Genomic DNA, 22,052 nt, shown 5'->3' with positions numbered 1-22,052 from the left:
AGTATTTGCATTTTTTAAAATTTTTTGTAAATGATGATCTTTTATTTATATAAAGATATTTCAAGAAGAATCATCTTCGCACCACATGACTTTTTTTAAGGCCAGTGCCAATTAATCTTGAAAAACCCACTAAAATCACTTTCACATTGTAATATGGATCTTCAGGTACACAACATTCTGAATGTTTGAACTACTGCATTAGATATGCTGGTTTTTATTATTCTAAAATTGAGTTGTTGTAAATCCTTGTACGTCATTGACCCATCTATTGATTATTCACACCATTATTGAATATACATTTTAAGCGTACACCATCACATGCCTTTGCTATCGCCTTTTTTTCCCTTTTCCATCGTGAACGATCTTGTTCTTCAAAGCAGCCTGTTTTATCAAAGAAATCAGAGTGACTGGGATTTCTGTGTACCCATAAATGTTTAATATGCTTCCCTTTTCTCTTTCCAAATACAGTGCAGCAGTCTTGTACGGTCTTGTAGCTTGGCAAGTTTAATGTGATGTTCTCTGAGTTAAAATATTAGTCAAAACAACACGATGTGCCAAGTAAGAAAACTCAACTTTCCTTTATATCATTAACGAGATGGAAGTCACAATACGTCCTCAGGTAATTGGCTGACATAGTTGATAAAAGATCACAGTTCATAAACCTCTGCATGCACTCTTCATTAAGACCACCCTGTTTGGCAGTGTTATTTAATGTATATTTGGCACAGATTCTCTCTGTCTACTGACGTCCATCACCCTTTGACCTTGTCTGTCGTTTATTATGAGGCGCATGAGTTTGATAATTAGCTCGCCATTTACGCATTCTGCAAGGATTTGTGGCTTGGTGACTGCTTGGCATGTCTGTCTGTGTCCTGCAAGTGTGTGACTAGGGTGCAAATCACGCTTTTAATGAGTTCCTTCCACTCTGCAGACATGGAACTTTGAGTTTGCGTTCAAAAATATGGATAGATAGAATAACTGACTCCTAGTTGACGGAGAGCTCGAACATGTGTGTATCCACATTTTCTTCTCTCACAAGAGATTAGAAAATAAGCAACGAGGGCTGGGATATTTGATTCAGGCATCATTTTAAAAAGGAAACTTTAAAAAGGTTGGCAGTCCGGAGATTTCCCTGCTTTAGAATATGCTATGTGGCACTAAATGATAAGATTCACTCTGACTCTTGTCTTTTTATTCAGAAGAGAGCCTATAGCTTATCATATAAATTTGCTTCATAAATTAATTATTTTTTATTGGCATAAGACAAAGAAAAGAAGGAGGGAGGGTTGTACTGTTTGTGTATAGAGTAGGGTCCAAAAGTCTGAGACCACATTGAAAATCTCTAATCAGAAAGTTTGAGGATTCATTCAAGTCACTGAACTTACAGCCATCGTTCACCTGTTATGAATATGGCTGTACCTCAAGTTTCCTGCAGATCATTACTTACTAAGCAGTGTTGTGATAGTGGCAAGCATGGCATCAGAACAAAGTGAAAGTGTCATAGCTCAAATTGTTATTCTAAGCAAAGAGAGGCTTTCTCAGCATCAATCATGACTAAACTAAAGGTTTCTAAGGGGGCAGCGCATATAACTCTAAAGAGCTTGGCAGAAATAGGATCAGTTGTGTCCAAAGCACGATCAGGTAGACCCAAAAGTGACCAAACCATCAGAAGATCAATACAACAAGCTTATTTTCCCTGCGAGGAAAAAAAGAAAGTTAATCACAGATACAGAATTTGCTAAATAAAGAATGCAAGACTCCAATCAGCAAGAGTACTATCAAAAGAAGGCCATCTTGTAGTGGTCTCAGAGGACGTGTAGCAGTTTCTAACCCACTTCTGAGGAGGGGAAACAAGGCCAAACACTTGGGGTGAGCTAAGAAAAATCAGAATTTCAAAGTGGATGACTGGAAAAAACTGATGAATCCAAGTTTGACTGTCATGGAGCCTCATCATCATTTCAGGCCCTCCCAAGAAATCTTCAACACAGAGATAGTGAAAAACAGTTGAACTCTCTAACTCCGCATTTCAGCACTACATAGTTCAGTCTTTTAACATGTTTTAAGCAATTATTTTCTAACATAATGTGTTTAAAAATAAATCTCTTATTTTCCTTCACACAGATTTTAAATATGCACTGCTTTCTCTCGGCTCATCAACAGAGTGAAAACGAGGCGAATTGAACTGCCAGAGAGCAGCCAGAAGACAATGATCTCTTTTAATTAGATATGAAGCGCAGACATTGCTACGTTGTTCTCGCCCAACATTTTAATCAATGTGTCACATTTATTCTGTCCTCCAAAGCGCTGTCATATTTACATATTGCTGGAGCGCAGTGAAGTCTTACCATCTCCATGGTGTTGCCAAGTCTTCCTCCCCCTTACATCCACTACATCAAAAATCATCAGAGACTTAATCAGATGCTGCTGTGTGTTTTTGCAATCATTTCCGTAAATTGTTGATGAATTTTGTCACTATGTTGCAATGTGATACATGATATTATGTGCTGTAAATGCTGTCATTGAAGCTTTATTAACTGTGTAGGAACATAAAGACCATTTACTATTTTTAACTTACAGGTTATCATTGTGGTTACCATTACATTCATCTTTAATTCAAACCAATTATGGTGAATAGTACTATTGTCAGTGTCATGGAAGTCATGTATGTGTAATCTGTTTAGTCTTTTTTGAATGCATGTGCTATGCATTCAGATTATGCAGTAATCCTTACAATTCAAATGCATAGACTTGTCATTTGACGATTGCATCCAAATTACAAACACACATTCATAAATAGTAGTTTCCATAGAAACACCATTTTACATGGCTCATGTTTTCTTTTACTTCTCTCTCTTTTCTTAATTTAAAACAACACGTATACATATTTTAACATCAAAAACCTGTCAGGGGACACAGCAAGGACACTAAAAGAAATAAATAGGTTTCACTGAACATGCAGGCACTTCTTCCTTTCTTCCGTCAACAAGATAGCCTTCAAAAGATTGACTAGACATGGTACGCTCCAGGTGGGAACCCCCGCTGGTTAGTGGTAGTTCGGTGCTGGCGGAGTAGCTGAAGCTTTGTCAGAACTTGTGAAGGTTATTGAAGTTTCTGGAACACAATCGATACAGGGTGTATACAGAACCCTTTCTTTGACAGCCAAGGACACTTTAGGCTTCAACTTCAAGCTAGCAACAAGGGATATCAGTCAATATGTTTTGTGACAAGACACCAGCCATGGGATTTAGTGAGAAAACAGACAATTTCAATAAAGCCTTGAGAGAGGAACAAAGTGCTTTTAAGATGACTTAATAAGAAGGAGATGGTGGAAACAAGGAAAGGGAAAATGAAGTGATAATAATAATAATAATTAATGACAAGCACTCACCTGCAAATCTTTGAGTGATTTTCTCTTAATTACACTGATTTGGTGGTTGTTAGGGGCCCTAATTTACAGAATGGAAGATGAGTATGTACTTTCTTCAAACACAAAGGGTAAGATCGGGACATTTAGTTAGGAGGAAATAGACGGGAGTGCTTGTAATGAATTACAAAGGCAGACTGCCATGAAGCTTTTTTTCCCCCTTTTTTAATAGAACTTAGCGCTCAGCCCAGTGGACTGATTTAAGTTTGGGATGAGACCCAAGCCACTCAAGTGCAGAATGACTTTGGTTGGTTGATAGAATTACATTGAGCAGTTGTGGTGGAAATGATTGTCTTTGTCAGGGGAGCCCTTGAGAAAGATGTGAGTTTTCCATGTGCGCCCACTCACACACGTAAACACACACGTCTTGAGTTGATATGAACCCTTGAGCTTCGCCTTATTATCTGGTGTGAAGAGCCATTTGCCAAGTTTCACATCTTTACCTATCACCCCTTTTTTTCCTATCCACTTTTTTACAGATTCATCCATGAATATTGCTTTTTAGTGAACTCAGGCAGTCCCCCTCCTGCCTTCATGTTTCTCTTTCAACTCTCTGTAACCTTTATGTGGAAGTTTCGTAGATGTCCACTGAACTAATGTTGTGTGTTTTTGAAGATGCAGGTGAGATTGTCTTAATCATTTGATTGAGTCAAGAGTAGTACCTTTAGGTCATATGAGTAGTTGTGGAAGGTTGCAAAGACTGAATAGCTGTATCAAACAAAATAAAACTTTTTTTTTTTTTTTTTACGATGCAACATTCAGCATATTACCCGCAACCTGAGAATAGAGGTGTCATCATCAAACACTCATTTAAATAGGGACTGTTGCTTAGCATGCATGATTCCCTCCTTTATTTAGCACATTAAGTTGTGCCTCATTTGTAGGGAACAGATGCTGGGGAGTGTAGTGTTACTTATCTCATGTGTAGATTTTAATTTTAAGTTTAATTGAATAATGTTGTCATAATTCTTTTATGATTGTGAGATGAGCATAACTTACTGTTCACTGGTATCATAGGTAGAGTCCCCCAAACCCCCAAACTAACCAAAGACATTAGCACCTAACATTGTTCTGTTGGTTTGCACACTGCACACCATGATATTAAGATATTTTTAGTCAGTGTCGTCATAGTCACTTAAAAAACCCTTACAGATTTGCAGCAGTTTGGCACTGCTCTAAATTAACTTTGTTACGACCAAACTAGTGCTTGTTAATAAGGCAGATTTGCAATGTATAAAGAAATAATGGGGCAAATTTGAGGTGACATTAACAGAAATTTCCCTTTCTTGAGTTATTAGCTCTGTATCTTGGTTTGCTGCGGATTGGAGGTAGGTTAATGAGACTGTCTGCCCTCGGAAAAATCAGTAAGAGATCCTTTAAGTCGAGGTGGACCAACCAACCTTCTCTTTTTAACTTCACTTCAAGGTGTTAAATCAGCAATAAATGGTTATTTAACTTTGTCTCTTGTGTTCTTTCCTTTTCCTTTTCGATCCCTCCTTGCTGTTCATTCCTATATTTTCATTAACACTGTTTAGTGTCCATTCACCACCTATAATCCTTCAGTCTTTCTCTTTCACGCAACTCTTTCCACCTTTAACTCTTCTTCTTCCAACCTGTCCTTCTGTCTTACTTTCTTCCTCTCATCCCCCCCTTCGTCTATCTTTCTCTCTGTCATAGCAGTCCAGTTAATTGCCTCCAAAGTTCACTCTGTCTCTGGGCTAATGCAATTTAAGTAGGGTCGGAGCCCCTTCATCAGCCCAGTGCTGGCATTTCATTAAGTCTACTTGGGCGTTAGCTTGCAAGCAAGTGGGGGGTTTCGCTCCATCAGTTCATTATTTGTAATTAATACACTGATAGGATTATCTGCAGCATGAGGCTAGTGGCAATTGGAGGCCCTGGTGTTGCCAGTTGGAGAGGGCGTGTGTGATATGGCCTTGAGCTGACTGTGATGACGGGAGGTGTGTTAGATAGTGTGCATGTGCTTAGCTTGCATATTTACATGAACATTAGTGACTGAGTGCTTTAACCTCAGTCTTATTTGATGTAACTTGAGAGCAATTTTAAGCCACAAAAGTTCATTTTTGTTGTTTTCAACAAAAACCATATCAACCTTTTTTCCTTTTGTTGTAAAATTTCACTGAAACCTCTGAATGCACATACTAATATATTTTTAAAACAAAATTATGATCTATAAGAAAACCTGCTTTTGCATTATGTTTTCATTGTTATACACTGGAATATGCTTGTATGTGTGTGCACTTGAATTAACATTGATGCTATCATGTGAAGGCTTTCCCATGCAAGACGGGGGGTGCTCTCCGCAGCGTTAATTACATCATTATGGTCGGGATGGATCTCCATCTGCTTGGCCATTACTCCTGTCCCATTCTGGGCTGACCCACATTGCGCCTCAGAATTAGACACACACAGAAGAAATGGCCCTGCTAAATTATGAAGCTATTAGATATGGGTGGCTATTTTAGGACATATGTATTCACAGAGAGAGAGAGAGAAATGAAGACTAGTGAGAGAGAAAAAGAACGTTGAACTAAGGTAGACAAGGCAAGAGAGAGAAAATAGAAATATGAGAAATGAGAAATGAAGCACGAAGAGATTTTGAAAAATGAGAGCCAATGAAAGCAACAGAGGGAATGTGCAGATACAATGATAGAGTAGAGGAAGTTAACTTTCTCTGTCTGCCCATAGTTTCAATGTGCTTGTCCTATTGTTAGAAGTTGATAAGATTTTTATGAAGCATGGTCAGACGTTGATGGATTTCACCATGGATCATGCAGACAGATCGAGGAAATGGAGGACAAGAATCTTTACAGCGGTCATCAGAAGCACCCAGTGATTTCAGAGCCCTTTTTTATTTTAAAAGTTTAGTTTTTGTTTTGTTCTTAAGATTGACTTCATACCCATAGCGTTGGCATACATTGTGAACATACTATTACAGATGTCCATGGCTGATCTGCCAGATGTGTATTTCTGCTCAATTTTACATTAAATCTGAAGTGAAAATACATGTTTAATTCAACAGAATAGTCTTGGAACAGTATAATAAAATCTGATTGTGGTTGCTTGTATTACTACAACTGGCACATGGACTGAAGAAAGTGAAAACAACACAAAAGGGAAATATAAATGCAATCAATTAGGTTAAATGTTTGTATTAGTGCTTCAATGAGCTGCAGTGCTAGGCAGTATCAGTCCAGCAGACTAATGAGCAACTATTTAAATCTAACTCAGGAAGGGACATTCACAGAGCCTTTACAACTCCTCACTACAATATTATTTTAAAACTGATCAAGAGTGACGGGTGGTATCAGCTTGGTTTGGCAATGAGCTCTACAGAGATTAAACATAAGATGACGGCAAATGTAAGTAAATTGAGGTTTTGTTTTTAACCTATAATCTCTAGATCTACTCTACAAATGGCTTATGGATATAAAAGGCACTCATGAATAAGTTGACAAGTGAAGAGAATAGGCAGGCCAGGCTTACAGGATATGATTGTGAGTGGGAGCTTAAAAGTCATTAATAAGCTTGAGAACTCCATGTTACTGTATCTGTGTCTAATAACAGCTGGAGGAATTATATGCGTATGATGGATTTGGGACTGCAGTGGCATCAGTCAGTTATTATTCACAGTTTGTGATAGTTGAGTTTGTTGGTTGTGATATGCCAGAAAACTATCTTGATTTCTCTGTTTCAGTTTGTCTATGTTTCGTGGAATGAATAAATGTTTTGCAGACAGGACTCATCTAGATGAGTTGGCGGTCTCTGTTAAAGTTGATGGCTGGTTGATGAGCTGTCTCCCATGCAAATATGCATGAGAAATTCCTTATACCTAGGTTCTTTTACTTGCTTTTGATCTCATGCTTTTTTTTGTTGTTTAGGTTCTGCTTATGGAGTATCTGGACGTGAAGAACAGTCGCAGCGCCACAGAGCCATCGGCTCAGCTCTCATATGCCAGCACTGGCAGTGAGTTTGCTGCCTTCTTTGCTAAGAAGAAACCCCAGCGTGCCAAGCAGTCGCTCTTCAAGTAAGGATCACGCTTCCTGTCTTGTACTATTCAAAATGAATGAATAAAATATCCTCTGTATAAAAGAGGTTTTTAAACAGTATTTTATCAAATTTATCAAAAAAGGCATAAAAAATAGCCTTTCATACCCAAAGTTGTTCCTCTTTGTATTTTTTTCCCCTGTAGTTTCTTGTTGAATTGCCATTGTTATGTTGTATTGTGTGCCTATTTGTTGAATTTTCTTTGTGGTTTCTAGGTTTGAATCATCTTCCCATGCCATCAGCATGAGTGCTTACCTGAGAGAGCAGAGACGAGAACTCTACAGCAAGAGTGGAGAATTACAAGGTGAGGAGAGCAACCTGAAGAATGGGAAGTAGTGATACAGAGTCGGTTTGCAGAAAACTCCTGAATGGCTGGAGTGGAGGAGTGAGGATGAGTGGAAGTATAGTGAGATGATAAAAGCGAGATGAAAGGGCATAAGTTGTGGTAAAAAAAGAAAGAACAGAACAGAGCAAAGGTTGAGGTTAGGTGGAAGGATGATAAGAGGGAGGGAGGTTATGGGTGTACGCGTGGACTTAGAAAAAGATGCATGTAGTGGGAGCAGGATTGTTTAGAAGGGGATCAGAGGGGGATTTGGTCATGTTTGGCAAAAGTGGAGGCAGGAGGGTGGAAAGATGTAGCAGTAGGGTAGGGTGATGGGGTGGGTGGGTGTATGAGTGAGTAATAATAAAAGGTGCTGTGGAGACGGGAAGGGCATTTTGCAGGTCGAGAAGTAACACTTCAGGAAAAGAAAAGGAGTGTGGAGAGGCAAACAGCGATAGAGAGAGATTGACGAGAGGCAGAGAGCAGGGTGACTTTGCAGAATCTGCCTACAGGGAGAGGCCTTGAAAACCTCTCACTCACATACTCGTGCACACAAAAACACACACACACACACACACACACACACACACACACACACACACAAAATAGCACAGTGAGTGAGCTACATGGCCAGACCCTGGAGAATCTAAGCTCTTCTACTGCTCCTACATGTTCGGTTTCTCTCTCTCTCTCTCTCTCTCTCTCTCTCTCTCTCTCTCTCTCTCTCTCTCTCTCTCTCTCTCTCTCTCTCTGGCTCACTATTTCTCTGCCTATGACCTTGAGGTTTCAATCAGCAGTGCCTGACAGTACTGTTTGTCTGCTACCATTCCTTTTTTCACACCAAGCCCCTTGTTGACATTGTTTGGATAAAATAGAAAAGGATCCTTTGAGAATATCTGCAGAACTAATTATGACTATTCCGTGTCAACTATTTAAATAGCACAGTATTACTAACTTGCTGTATTTTTCTGCAAATTTACCTTAAAAACAATCAAAGACGGGCTAATTCAACTCACAACAGCTGAAGACATTTCAATATAACATTGCAGGCTGATCTCCTTTTCATACAGTAGCTAGTCTGGTAAATATATGCAAAATGTACAGCCTCAGCTCCCTCATTTCCAAACCACCACCACAGAAAGAACAGCATTGATTAACTGTGGATAAAGGAAAATCCCAAATGGTGTTCAAAAAACAGCTCACTTTTTTTTCTTCCTCCATCTGTCGGTGCCTTAGAAAGAAGGGGGAAAATATTTTTTTTGACTGGCTGAATGCCTCCGAGCGTTTATAAGAAGATGAGATTTCTGTGGGCTTTCATTTCACCTGTCACAATGCGTAGCAGCGGCCACAAGCTCAGGCCGGAGCCTGAATGGCTGCAAAGAGATTGAAGGAGTAAGAAATCATTTAGAAAGTGAAATAAGTCCACTGTGATGGAGGGGAGGGGAAAGATGGATGGAGGGAAGGAGGGAGGGAGAGGAAGGTTAAAAGTCATTGTTTTCATCAGGGTCCAGCGAAGAAGCCATTAAGAGATTTCTGAAGGAAGAAATTAGAAAAATAAGTATTGAGACGATGTGGAAAAGGGACTTTTTCCTCTCCCTTCAAATTAAACTTACTGCAGGGAGGGAGGGAGGGAGGGAGAGGAAGAGAGTTAGAAATGAGAGATTGAGTTGATGAGTTCTTCTGGCTACGGGATTACTCAACACTTAAAGCTTAGTCAAGTGTGTCACTTAGTCTCTGTACTTGGAGTTTCCTAAACTCTTTTTTTCCCTCAACGGTCTGCTTCATGTCAATATAGTTATTAACTCAGATGCCCACCAACAAAGCCCTGGAAATAAGAGTTTGATTGTTGGTTTTAAATCCAGCTATGCACCGTTAACAAATGAATAAAAATGGTCATGTGCTAAACAGAGTTTGAGTCAGAACTACAGATGCTTCTATAGTGTGTGCAGAAGATGCTGCTACATTTGACGCATTTTGTACTTTTTTGAGTGATACTACTGTACACACAGATGTAAAATATACACATATATAATATATCTGAGAGGTTATAGTATTCTTTGTATAGGTTTCCAGATCTTCTGTAAGTAAGAGCAGTGTTTGTATAGAATGTTTAATGATCTTCTAATCTATCCAGACTGACATATCTATAATGGATTTGAAATTAATCTGTAATATCTGTAAAATATGTCTCCAGAGTGTTGTAAGGACTAGCTGTATATCATTACACACATGCACATTGCTACACAGGTGCGTATTCACATGCAAGCACACAGGGGGACTTAATTGCTTGCCTTCTCTACTAAGCATGTCTCATACGCTTCAATTAATGCAATGCGTTATTTAAAGACTTTATTATAGCTCCATATGTAGCCACATCTGGACCATATATTCTGGATGTATGCAGTGAGCCTGCCAGCTACTGCATGTATGTAGTATGTAGTGTTTTTATATGTGCCAGATCCTCAGCTGTCTGTCTGTAATGTGTATATACTGTTTGTGGGTGTGTTCGTATCCTCGGCAAATCACTACTTCAGAATCACAGGACCTCATCCAGATTCAATCACATTGCCTATGAATAAATGATGAAAATAACAATTTTCCACCCATAGATGTGTTACCATGGCCCCTTATTCCTCCGCATGTCTCCCAACCTCCAGACTCTTACATCCTTGGCCTGCTTTTTTTTTTTTATTGCCTCTCTATTGTCTGTGTAGGCAGCAGATGACTCGGATTGCCCCGGTGGTCATCTGGGAGGTGAAGTGCGAATATATCTCAATAACTACTGCAGTCTTGCACCACGTCAAGCCAGTAATGCATTTATAGCCTTTTTTTGATTTTATTTGTCTTTGTGTTGTGGCAGTTCATTGTGTCGCGTGCGATATTGTGTTGTCACAGGGCATATTTGAAGTAACACCCACCCACCCAACGTGACAACGGTGCACAAACCCTACCTATCACCACATGCTTGCCCTCGGACATTCATATAAACAAACATACACACTTCCAATTTCAATCTTTCCCTGCAGGCACATACATACACTCCCATTTCCAACTCGCTCCCACCTCTGACCTTCCTCCTCTCCTACGATGTATTCATAATCAACTCAATTCCAAATCTATTTCACACATTCTCTGTTTCCCTTTTGATATTCAAAATAGACTTATTCACGGGGCGTCCGGCAAACAAAGAGAACAGTCTGGCTGAGTCCCCTATGCAGGCAGTCCTGTTACAAACAGCTCCTCTTTTTGCCCACCCCTTGCCTAATGCTCAGTCAGATGTTGGGGGAAAAAAAGCCTATGTTGTGTTAGGGGCTTCTTGTTTATGTATAATAGCATCATGTTCCCATGAGAGAGGGAGGAACAGGGATGAAGGGGAGGAGGAAGAGAGTGACGGCTCGGGGAGACCAAAAGTGGTGTTCCTTGTCAAGCTGATTTGTACATTGCAATGGGGAGGGGAGGGAGAAGAGGTGCAAATGGAAAAATGTCAAGTGGGAGACACTGGGGTGGAGGTGATGGTAGGTGGGATATCGAGGGTGGGGCTGGCAGATGTTGATAGCCCTGTGTTTACTGAGGTGTGTGTGTGTGTGTGTGTGTGTGTGTTTGTGTGTGTGTGTGTGTGTGTGTGTATGTCTGTGTGTGTGTGTGTGTGTGTGTGTGTTTGTGTGTGTGTGTGTGTGTGTGTGTGTGTGTGTGTGTATATATATATATATATAAGTGAAGTAGCAGGAACACCATGTTCCTGCTGAGAGATGTGTGATGTTATACGCATTCGCCAAACTGCGATCGCTGGGTTATGTTTGGCGAAAGTTTTTAGAAAGGCGTAGACATTTCAAAACGGTGATTGGGTCTGACTAATGATGCAACCCCCATCCCCAAAATCCCCATATTATATTTTCAGATAGTATTCATATAGCTCTTTAATAAAGCTAATCCAGATCTTATACTCAGGCAAACTACCACTTTCAGATCAGTTCCTCTCTCTTAGGTCACACTCCTGAAGGCTCTTCAATCTATTTTTATTGTAAAATCACAAACATGCTTTTTTATATGATATTTTTCCCAATCATTCATTCTCTTCATTTGCTGTCGGAAATCAAGGATAATGGTTGTTCAATCATTTTGTGGAGTGATCAATACTTGACTTCCACTCACCTTGAAATTATGATTTATCATTTTCTTAAATGGAACATTAGATAGGATTGAATTACGTCGGTGAAAAAGTCAATAATTATTATGGGATTATGACGCCAGAACGTGAAAGACACCTGCTTGAGTGCGATTGATGCCTCTGTGTCTCATTTTTATTTATTTCTTCTATTTTTTTGGCTAAGATTACATTTTTTATGTTTTTTGTGTTTTTTTAGCGTCAACTTTCTATTTCCCTTTGCTACACGAAGATTGACATTTTAATGGATTTGTGTGTTTACGCGTAGGAGTCTCACCATGGAAGACTCAATAAACAGGTCACAAGCAAATTAACTCCAGTAACACTAAGGAGCATGCTTTTCATTGACATGGACCCACTGTAGATAAATGTCAGTCAAATGATAAATCCAATATCATGGTTCTCAGAGAAAACCTGTATAAAGTGTGTACAAGTGCCACTTGTTTTTTCCAGGGTGCTTATCTTGTTCATGAAGAATATTTTTACTTACTTACTTTGATTTCTTTTTAATTGGAAGTCCTCAAGCTGCTTTAAACTCTAAATTAGATCTTATTTGCTGTAAAATCAAAATAATTTTGTATTTTCAATATACTTAATGTCTCTTATCCAAAACTTTTTTCAAAAGCAGAAATGATATAGAGGAGGTTATGTTGTATTTAACATCTATTAAACATAAGATCTCTTAAACATCTTAAATATCTGCAACATAATATCAGCCTCAGAGTTAAGGATAATGTATTTAATAAAACAGGTTTTATACACAGCACACGTACCATTCCATAAACTTTAAGACAATATATATCTATATCTCTCTATACACACACACATACACACACCTTTGAACTATACAGAATATCCTCATTTTCAGCAGTTCTGTTTGGCCTTCATATGACCATTATTCCTAGTAGAGCATTAACCCATAAAGGTGTGTGGTGCAGAAACCGCACATGTCACATCAATGACTGATGAGGGCTTTCATACTGGCTAACATAAGTGCATGCATGTATGTTTGCATGCCAAGTTATGTCACATATGACATGTACGACATGCTATAATTGAATGACATGTTGTAACCAAGTCTATATGTCTGTATGCTGCAGGAATGTCACTAGAAAATGACATGTTTCCCCTTTTGCTCCGGTTCCAGACTTGTATGAATTACTCCGTTCCAACAGAGACATAACTGGGTTTGTAGATAAAATGCAAGGTATGTCTGTTTGCTGACAGGCTATTACTGTGAAAAGGCTTTGTGTTCAACATCAACGGAAAAATACACACACACACACACACAATGCTGCAGATGTCCGAGCTCACAGTAGTTATTTCGTATGCGTATGCTTGGACTCATGGTGTTCAATTTGCCTGTACATAGATTCCAGCTAGGTTGTTAATAATGTTTAAAACAACATTAGAAATGTGATTCCCCTTCTCTCCTCTTCTTTATGAAGGCACACAAAAACAGCACAGTGTTGGATTCTCATCTGCCGTGGGACCAGTGATTAAATTACAGTAGCTTTGGTGCTGAAATAAGAGTGGCCAGGAGACAGTGTGGAAAATACACTGTTGCTTAAAAATATCAGGTTTTTACTATAGTGTATCTCTCTGAGCCTGCGGTTAGGAAGATGATTGCTAGAAGCATAATAATTGAAGACATTGCAGGGGCTTATTTAAGAAACTGGAATTAGAGCTGCTAGCATTTGACTCACTGCTGTTATGTCATACCTTTAAGGACCTTCTAAAATGAAGCAGTTTACAAAATCCTTACAGATTTTACAGAATTGTTATGCTACTTCACTGCATATTGTACTGTTTTATCAGTTAATTTAGCTGTTTTGGCCCCCTACTACCAGAAAAAATGTGAATCATAAATCCAAGAGCAAGTCGGCAACGCCTGCTGGAATTGAACTTGGTACGAACCCAGGATTAACCTGGATGTCAACCAAAATTACCCCTGCATGAACAAAAGCAGTTCCGCATTAAACCCGGCATGCATGTCTCATTCAGTTATTCCGTGCATTCGACGATGAGCTAAAGCAGTTTAAACAGTACTTAACATCTATATGTAAATCTGTGCGAAAGCTGACGTCAAGCATCAGACATGAAAGATGTCATTTAATACACACAAGCACATATTTAGAAACATTTTCATAATGTAAATTTAAAGTGGTATAATTTTCTCAGTCCAGAGAACATGTTTCAGGAGGGAATTTCACTTTATATCACAAGGACTTTGAGTTGTGAGAATTTCAAAAGGTTTAAACTAACACTCTGGTGAAGTGACACGCAGATAAATCAGAAATTAATTAATGTAGTTAGAAAATCGAGGTGTTAAGAATAGAAATGACTTGGGGATACAGAGGACAACAGAAGGAGAATAGAACAAGGTTGTAATAGTTTACACAGTGCAGACATTTAATCAGAGAGAAAGAGCCCGGTGTATTTTCTCAACCTGAGGCTAATTTTAATCAGCATTGGTCTTGTCATTATTGGCGGCTTTGACTGTCACCTCTGTGTTTACTTTTAATCTCAGACCTGCTGATTGGAGAAGATGGAGGGATGAACAAATGAAGGAGGGAGGGAGGGAGGGAGGAAGGGAGGGAAGAAAAGGTGGAAGAAGGGCGTGTGGGACTTGAGGCTATAGAGACCTTGGCAGCTGTACTGAGGCATCTACACTGGTTACATAGACCTACATTAATTTTCTGGTGACTTACCCTAACCATCACCACTACTTGCCTAATCCTAGCTTTAAACTAACTCTAACCTTAACCACTGACCCGAAAATCAGCCTTTTCCCGACTGGGGACACGGCTTTTGTCCTTAATTTTGCAAGCTAGAAATTGCACAATTGACTGGTTCTAAGTCTGATATTTGTTCCCAAAAGTAGCCTATGATGGAACACACACACACACACACACACACACACACACACACACACACAGACACACACACACACACACACACACACACATACCTCTTGCTGTCGAACCGTGCAACAGGTTCTTCCGGTAAAGAAGAAGGTGTGCAATGTGCTGTCAGAAACCCTGCTGGGTTCAATCAAAGATGTGATGACACATGGTTTTTCTGGCCGATTAGTTCTACCAGTCTTTGTACACACACACAAACCCACACACATGCATGTACTCAATCACTCATACATTATTCTTCGTTATGGTTGACAGATTCAATAGACTATAGCCATAAAGAGATGGTTTTTAAGCCCTCAGTGACCAGAGTGAGCATGATTATGCTTTTTTTCTCCTTCTCAGGATATAACAAAACAATACTTGGTTGTTGTTTCTATAATAGGTGCAGTTAAATGAAACGTTATGTTTTTAGGTAATACGTGATAACATGGTCGCTAACTTTTTAAAGAATGTTAGTCTAAGTATTTGCACCATGCTTGCTGCCTTGCTGCCATTCCTTCTTGTGAGGTGTAAAAAAGACTATCCGGTCCATGCATTAGGCAGGGGTCGGTATGAGTTACACCCTTGAAAGGTCACCAGTCTAAGTGCCTGGTCACATCAGAAATTTGCTAAGTGGATTTCGTTTGTGCATTTGGTAAATTGGGCCATGTGACACAGTTAATATCCTCCCTCCATTTTGTACTCTCTGTTTCCTCTCTATTCCCTCACGGGTCAGCACCTGTCAAGACAGGTCAGTGGCACAAAGTTTAACATTATGCACAAGCACTGTGTGAGTTTACTTTGCTTCCATTAGCAAATCCACTGATCACAGTAATTAAAATACATTTATATCACTGATATTTTTGCTTTTTAAAATTCTAGTGTGACTGATACTTTTATGACTTTGTGCTAACACTGAACATAAAAACAGACAAAGACATTCACACCATTGGGCAGTTGAGTTTCCAGCTCACAAAAACGTGCGTGTCTTTTACAGTGGGGGGTTTTGGACTGTAAAAAACAGATGTGAGTAATGCACCAGCTTGAAACATTCAATTAACATATTAGTTTAATATTTAATCCAATTTCCTATTTTATTTTGCTCAAATCTTATGTTGTAGCTACAGGTTTTCAACATTAGTTACCATTATAATGTTTGTGGTTCTAGCTTTTCAGCTTACAAAAGCTTGTAACAAATCTCGATGTAGGGTGGATTGGAATTCAGTGTGGGATGTGAGGTTCACTTATACTAGATGACTTTGGCGTGAAAGTGGTTCCTTAATGTAATTTCAGCATCAAAACTGAAAGGTTATAACAGTTTGACTGTATTTTCCAAAGCTTACTGCGTGAAATGCTTTCCATGAAAATGAAAACCCGGAATATGAAACCACTTTTTGGCATAATCTATGCAAAGCCTATTGCCAACACCAGTCAGCTGATTTAAACTATACTGACATTACTGATGTCTGAAAGACAAACAACATACATCTACAGCTGTTCAAATGGGGTTGTCCCCCCAAAATGTCCCTTGCTTAAGTTGATATTTCCTCATGTGTTAAAAGAGACACTCTACACAAATAATATTCATTCTGCTGCAGGAGTGCATTTTTGTCATACCCTCACTGACAGATGGGCTTTCATTAATATCAAGACCAGGGAGACTCATTGTATGCCACAGTGACACTTTTAATAATTAATCCAACTCAATTTACACCTGAATTTATTTATACTATCATTTATTTATACTGTTTATTCTCAGCTGAGGGGTGGGTTTGGTCTCCTGGTTGATGGAGCAGCAGATCTGGATGGAGCATCCCATCAAATTAATTTTAATAATAGAAGTCTCTCATTAGGACCCAATCAGACATGAAGACAGTCTGAGTGAAATGGGATGCCTGGAGTTGACCGGAGATTCATTTATTATTGACATGGAAACCAATCTTATTAGATCAGCAGGTTCAGCTCTGAATATAAAAGCCAGCTTCCAGTTTGATTATTTTTAACACCAGAATTCACACCTACATTTCAATTGAACTGATTTGTACATGAAGAATATTACCTGCATCGATAACTTTAACATTAACATTTTGCATAGCAGCTACAGACTAATGAGGCCATTAAGGGTGAAAACTGGGTTATGTTTATGTCTTGCTTTCTATTTGTACAATTTAGGCCTGAAATGTGCAGTTTTGGCTGCAGTTTTGGTAAATTCAGCTTGTTCTGTCTTGACCAGTGTAGCCAGTAGTAGTAGTTGTCAGCTTTTTGAACCACCACTGTGTTGTGTGTGTGTGTGTGTGGAAAACAAGATTGTGAGTCAATTGCACCAATCACCCGGTAGCCCTCCTGCCAGTCCCAATCAGAATCCAGCCAGAGTGATCACAGGTGTCTTTGATCCTCTTGAGTTGACCTTTTTGATGGCACACAAGCACAGACACAGCTTGGCACACTGTCTATAAACAAGAGATTACAACAGTGATCGTATAACATGCATACCTATGAACAATTGTCTCATACACTCAGTAAATGAAGGACTTTATGGTTGCAAGAATACCTGTTCAGCATGTATAAATCATAAAACCGTACAGATAGTGTATATTCTGCATGTTGCTGATACGGACAAATTACTAGTGTCATATTGATGAGTATGTGCTTATCTTAATGTAAGAACTGTCAAACTAATGTGCTTTACAGAACAAAAGAAACCACACAATTGCACCAAGGAAGTAAAGAGGTTCAAACTGCTAAATGTGTTGTAAAATCAAGATGAAGTTTTCCAGTAGACTCATGTAGTTCGACAAATACACTTCTGGACTCAAAACAAATTCAAACTACTTGTAAATTAGGGATTATGACTCGTCTTTGCTCATCTGTCTGGATTTCCTCATCTCGCTCTCTTTCACACACTTACAGATGCATACAGAAACATACTGGTCTCAGGAGACGGAGGAGTGTGTTAAAGAAGGCATCACACGTTCATTCTCTCCCTGCCTAAATCTGGGAAGGGCCGGAATTCATCACAGGATCAAACCCTTTTCTCATCAAACCCAGGAAAGTGTAGCTAATGCAATTTCACTAAGTCACTGCCTGACTTGATTACATGTGGGCTGGGGAGCGCATGCTAGGCACTGCAGGGAGCTGGATGGTTGTCACTGTGCGGGAGCGTGTGAGCACATGCAATGAATGTATGTCGTTTTGGCTCATCCATTTGTTTTAGGCTCAATATTTCTAGAGTATACTATGTTTGAAGACATCGTGCTGCATGTGTGTACATATCTGTGCGTACAGCTTTAAACCATGGAAGATTTTAGGGAGTTGTTCCACGTCTGCTGAGGTGTGTGTATATGTGCTGGAAAGAGCAGCGGTCCTCGAGGGGGATTTCAGGCAGATTTGGCCAAATTAGAATGTGTCACTTCTTACTTTGCCTTCCTTTTTCAGCTGCCGTCCCACCGAGCACCACACCTCCACACACCCCTCCCACTAATCCCGGATCAGACCACACACCAAGGGGACAGAATAGGCATAGACACTCGCCCAGACAACACTAACGAATACTCAAGCACACACATGCGAACACATAAGCTCTCACAAACAATATCGCAGTTCGGCACAGTATGTCGAGAGAAGGCTGGCAGCAGTTTGATGGCATTCTGACCTGAAACCGGAGCCACCCTGTCACGTCTAGACAACTCTGAAGAATCCCATGCATATTAATAGTGGCCTATTTAATATTCATCGGTGCTATGCCCTGTTGGCAGCTGGTCCCAGACCCCATGGATCAATGCGGTTTCTTCCTCGCTCCTTTGTCTGACACGGATGCAGATGTTTAGAGCATGAAATTAAATTGGTCGCTGTCATTTGGAATACATACATGGTAGTCAATTTAGTGTGTATTTTAGTGTGTGCGTGTATTTTGTATGTAGTTACCGGTTAGACGTGGCTCTCAGAGCAAACAAGTAACGGTAACTTCCAAGAGTCTGTGACATGTTGATGTTATTCATGGGAACTTGAGTGGTTGCAAGTTGATGACGAGGAAACAAAAGTTAAGCCAGCTCGTTCCATATTAATGATCAGAGAGAGAGAGAGTGATTGATAGAGAGTGGAAGATGGAGAACACCAGAGAGCAAAGGAGGCTGAGCAAGAGAGCGCGTTGGCGGCAGCTTTGTTTAGGAGCCTGTAATTGAGTCTTAATTGAATTGGCACCAAAGGAAGGTTGAATGGATGGAGATAGAGAAAGAAAGAGTTTTAGTGAATTGGACCTCATCTCCGTCTCCACTTAGCAACGCGGATGTGGGTTTACCGTGGAGGCGAATTTCATAGCAACAGATCAGAATCACAAACTCTTGATTTGAAAGACTGTTGTCTGCCATACTTTTCAAATGAAACTTGTTCCATTAGAAATGTATTATGAAGCCCAGCATAGGGAACAATGGGTTGACGTGCATTTGAATGCAAGGCTAGGCAGGCTGCACAGGTAATGCGGAACAAGCTTACGCACTATGGCGAGGTGTCTTTGTGTTCTGTCACTTAAGCTTTGCAAGGCCACATTGGACATGGAAATGAGACTGAAGAAAACAGCAGTCCAAGGCTTTGTGCCAAACTGACATCTCACCATTTCAGAACACACACATACACACAGACACACCCTTACCATCTCAAAATCCTATCACGATCGTATGGATCAACATTTTGTGTGGTTTCCGTCCAGTTTTTCCACTTAATAAACTTGACACCACATCACACCTCATTTAAACTGACCACAAATCTAAGAATCAAACTTTTTTTTCCTTCTGAATGTTTCCCACACACAGAATTTAATTATTGTATCAGACTTCCCTTGATTTTGAATCAAGCAGTTTATTTATTCAGTGCACTGATTTTCCCAGTCTCGTGGATTTTTTTGTTGCTTTGTGTCATGAGACTTAACAATGAATCGAAGTCAAGAAATTCTAATGAATAACATTTTCTCCACTGCATAAAGACGGGTATACCACTGCTTCACTGCTCTCATGTTCGTATATATCAATCTATCACAAATTCCTTGTGGACACTGTATGAGCCTTCACATAAACATGTGTGTATTCATCCATGCATATAATTCTTTCAAAACTTTTATACATGCACACACACATACACACATACACACATACACACAAAGACATCCACTGGCTCTGCAGTTTGCTGTATTGACAACAAGCCGCAATTTCTTCTCCATCAATTATATTGATTACTTCAGCATGAGTGAAGGTAATGAGCTTCGGTGTTCTTTCTCTCCCCTATGATCTCACCTCTTCCCTTGTCTGCAGTCCCCCCACCCTCCATATAGTGTCTAACTCACCCACTCCTTTCTGAGCATGTTACGTGGTAATGATTTTCTGATTAACCCTGTTAGCTGTGGGGTTTGTCCACGCAGTGGTGCAGGGGCATGGAGGAGGGTGAGCATGTGGGGTGCATTTAGATTTGAGATGGAGAGCTGCACTGATTGAGTGATGTGTTTTAGTACGGTGATAAATGTGTAGATATTTATTTTTAAATTAAAGATTTAAAAAAAATATCGATTCATGGAGAGAACAATATTGTTACTTGCTCCCTCCGGAAGATCAGAGTTCAGGGTCACCTATGGAGCAGCACCCTTGGGAGTTGGTTGAGATTTGGTGTCTTGTTAAGGGACTCTTCTGCATGGTGATGCTATTTAACATCATATCTGTATGGGCCAGTTGAAAGCTGATCTTTTAAACCTCCTGAACCTTCGGAAAGTCATCTTATATATCATCAACACATATCAGTTTTACATATTGTGCAGATAATGCACTCTCCGCAGTAACACCACTACGTATTGATGTCTATATTGATATATTTGATTGAGTCAAGGCCTTTTTCCTGTGTTCTAGGTGGTGCTGATGACAACCTGATTGAAGGGGGAGAAATGAAGTTTGTCTGTAAACCAGGAGCGAGGAACATCACTGTCATCTTCCAGCCTCTTCTCAGGTACAGCACTACACACTTTATACACTTTATATCCACCCAAAAATAGGTATTTCATCTGCAATGATTCACTGCTCACTGTATGAGTAAAATACTACAGGGCTTTCAAGAGCATGGTATTTGAGATTCAAGATTCAAAAAACTTTTATGTCACCAAGGGTTAATTCGCCTTACAGGCAGTAGTCCAGCATAAATGCATAACAATACATCATACACAACACAGCACAAGATCCATATCTCCTATACTGTCACAATGAATTATGGGAAAAAGAAAGAAATTCATGATGACATCCAGTGTTGTATTTTGTTCAAGATACCAATGGCCAATCAAAATAGGACAATCTGTATTTCTTAGTGCAACATTTGGGGAGACTAAACCTCCGCCCTGATGAAAGCATCTGGACCTCAACATGTGTCCAAAACAATATGCCTTTGAGATGACCCTCACTTCATAACTGTGCTGAAGGTAGCAACAGTAATATTACAGCACAGCTTGACCTTTTTTCCTGTTTGTTTCTATTTTTAAGACGCAGCAAATGATAGAAATACAGAAAGGACAGGCTCAGTAAAAGAAAAATGAAATATTGTCTTCAGTGTTATGTCCACATTAAAACTTTACAACTGTTTTTAAATATACCTTCTGCATTTGCATCATATATAAGCTTCTCGTGTGCCCAAATACTTTTTTTTGCTGCATTGCTGCTACTGGCTCACTTTTAATCACACATGGTGCAGGGGTAATAGTTCTTTGGTCTGAGCCACATTTGTTTGTAGGAAAGACGGATCACACCAGTTCACAAATTCATCAAGGACTGGGCCGTGGTCTTGCTCCACACCCTGCTGAAGACTCACAATCACAGAGTCATATGCATGCTGGAGGACTAATCTTGATACACAATGACTCTGACACACACACATACACACACTAAAAGTGGTGAAAGCTCACAACCTTGAGGGGGAAGATAAGAGTTTACTGGACAGGGTCTCATTAACTTAGACCCTCTGAGATCTGCTCTTTAAGAAGTCAGTGAGCTAACATATTGTATTTAAATCTATATTAAAATTAAATATTAGCTTGTGTGCAAGGACATGTGCCAGAATACAATTAAAAACAGAGGAAAAGTTGATCTAAAGCAAATATGCATAGTTCTTATTTCCCTCCAGGTGCCTCTGTGCAAGATTTAAGCAAAT

At 39.6% G+C, this 22,052-nt stretch overlaps 1 protein-coding gene across 1 annotated transcript in view; it reads left to right on the top strand.

Moving 5' to 3' along the window:
* exoc4 (exocyst complex component 4) overlaps nucleotides 1–22,052 on the top strand; it is a 120,559-nt gene that overhangs the window by 25,005 nt on the left and 73,502 nt on the right. Inside the window, exons 9-11 of the mRNA XM_062443532.1 lie at nucleotides 7,324–7,469; nucleotides 7,705–7,793; nucleotides 20,768–20,864. Coding sequence (XP_062299516.1) covers nucleotides 7,324–7,469; nucleotides 7,705–7,793; nucleotides 20,768–20,864 — 332 coding nt within the window. The remainder of the gene's footprint in view (nucleotides 1–7,323; nucleotides 7,470–7,704; nucleotides 7,794–20,767; nucleotides 20,865–22,052) is intronic.

This window comes from Scomber scombrus, chromosome 22 (assembly GCF_963691925.1).
Source record: "Scomber scombrus chromosome 22, fScoSco1.1, whole genome shotgun sequence".
In the NCBI taxonomy this organism is placed as follows: Eukaryota; Metazoa; Chordata; class Actinopteri; order Scombriformes; family Scombridae; genus Scomber; species Scomber scombrus.
This window is presented reverse-complemented; position numbering and strand designations above follow the sequence as displayed.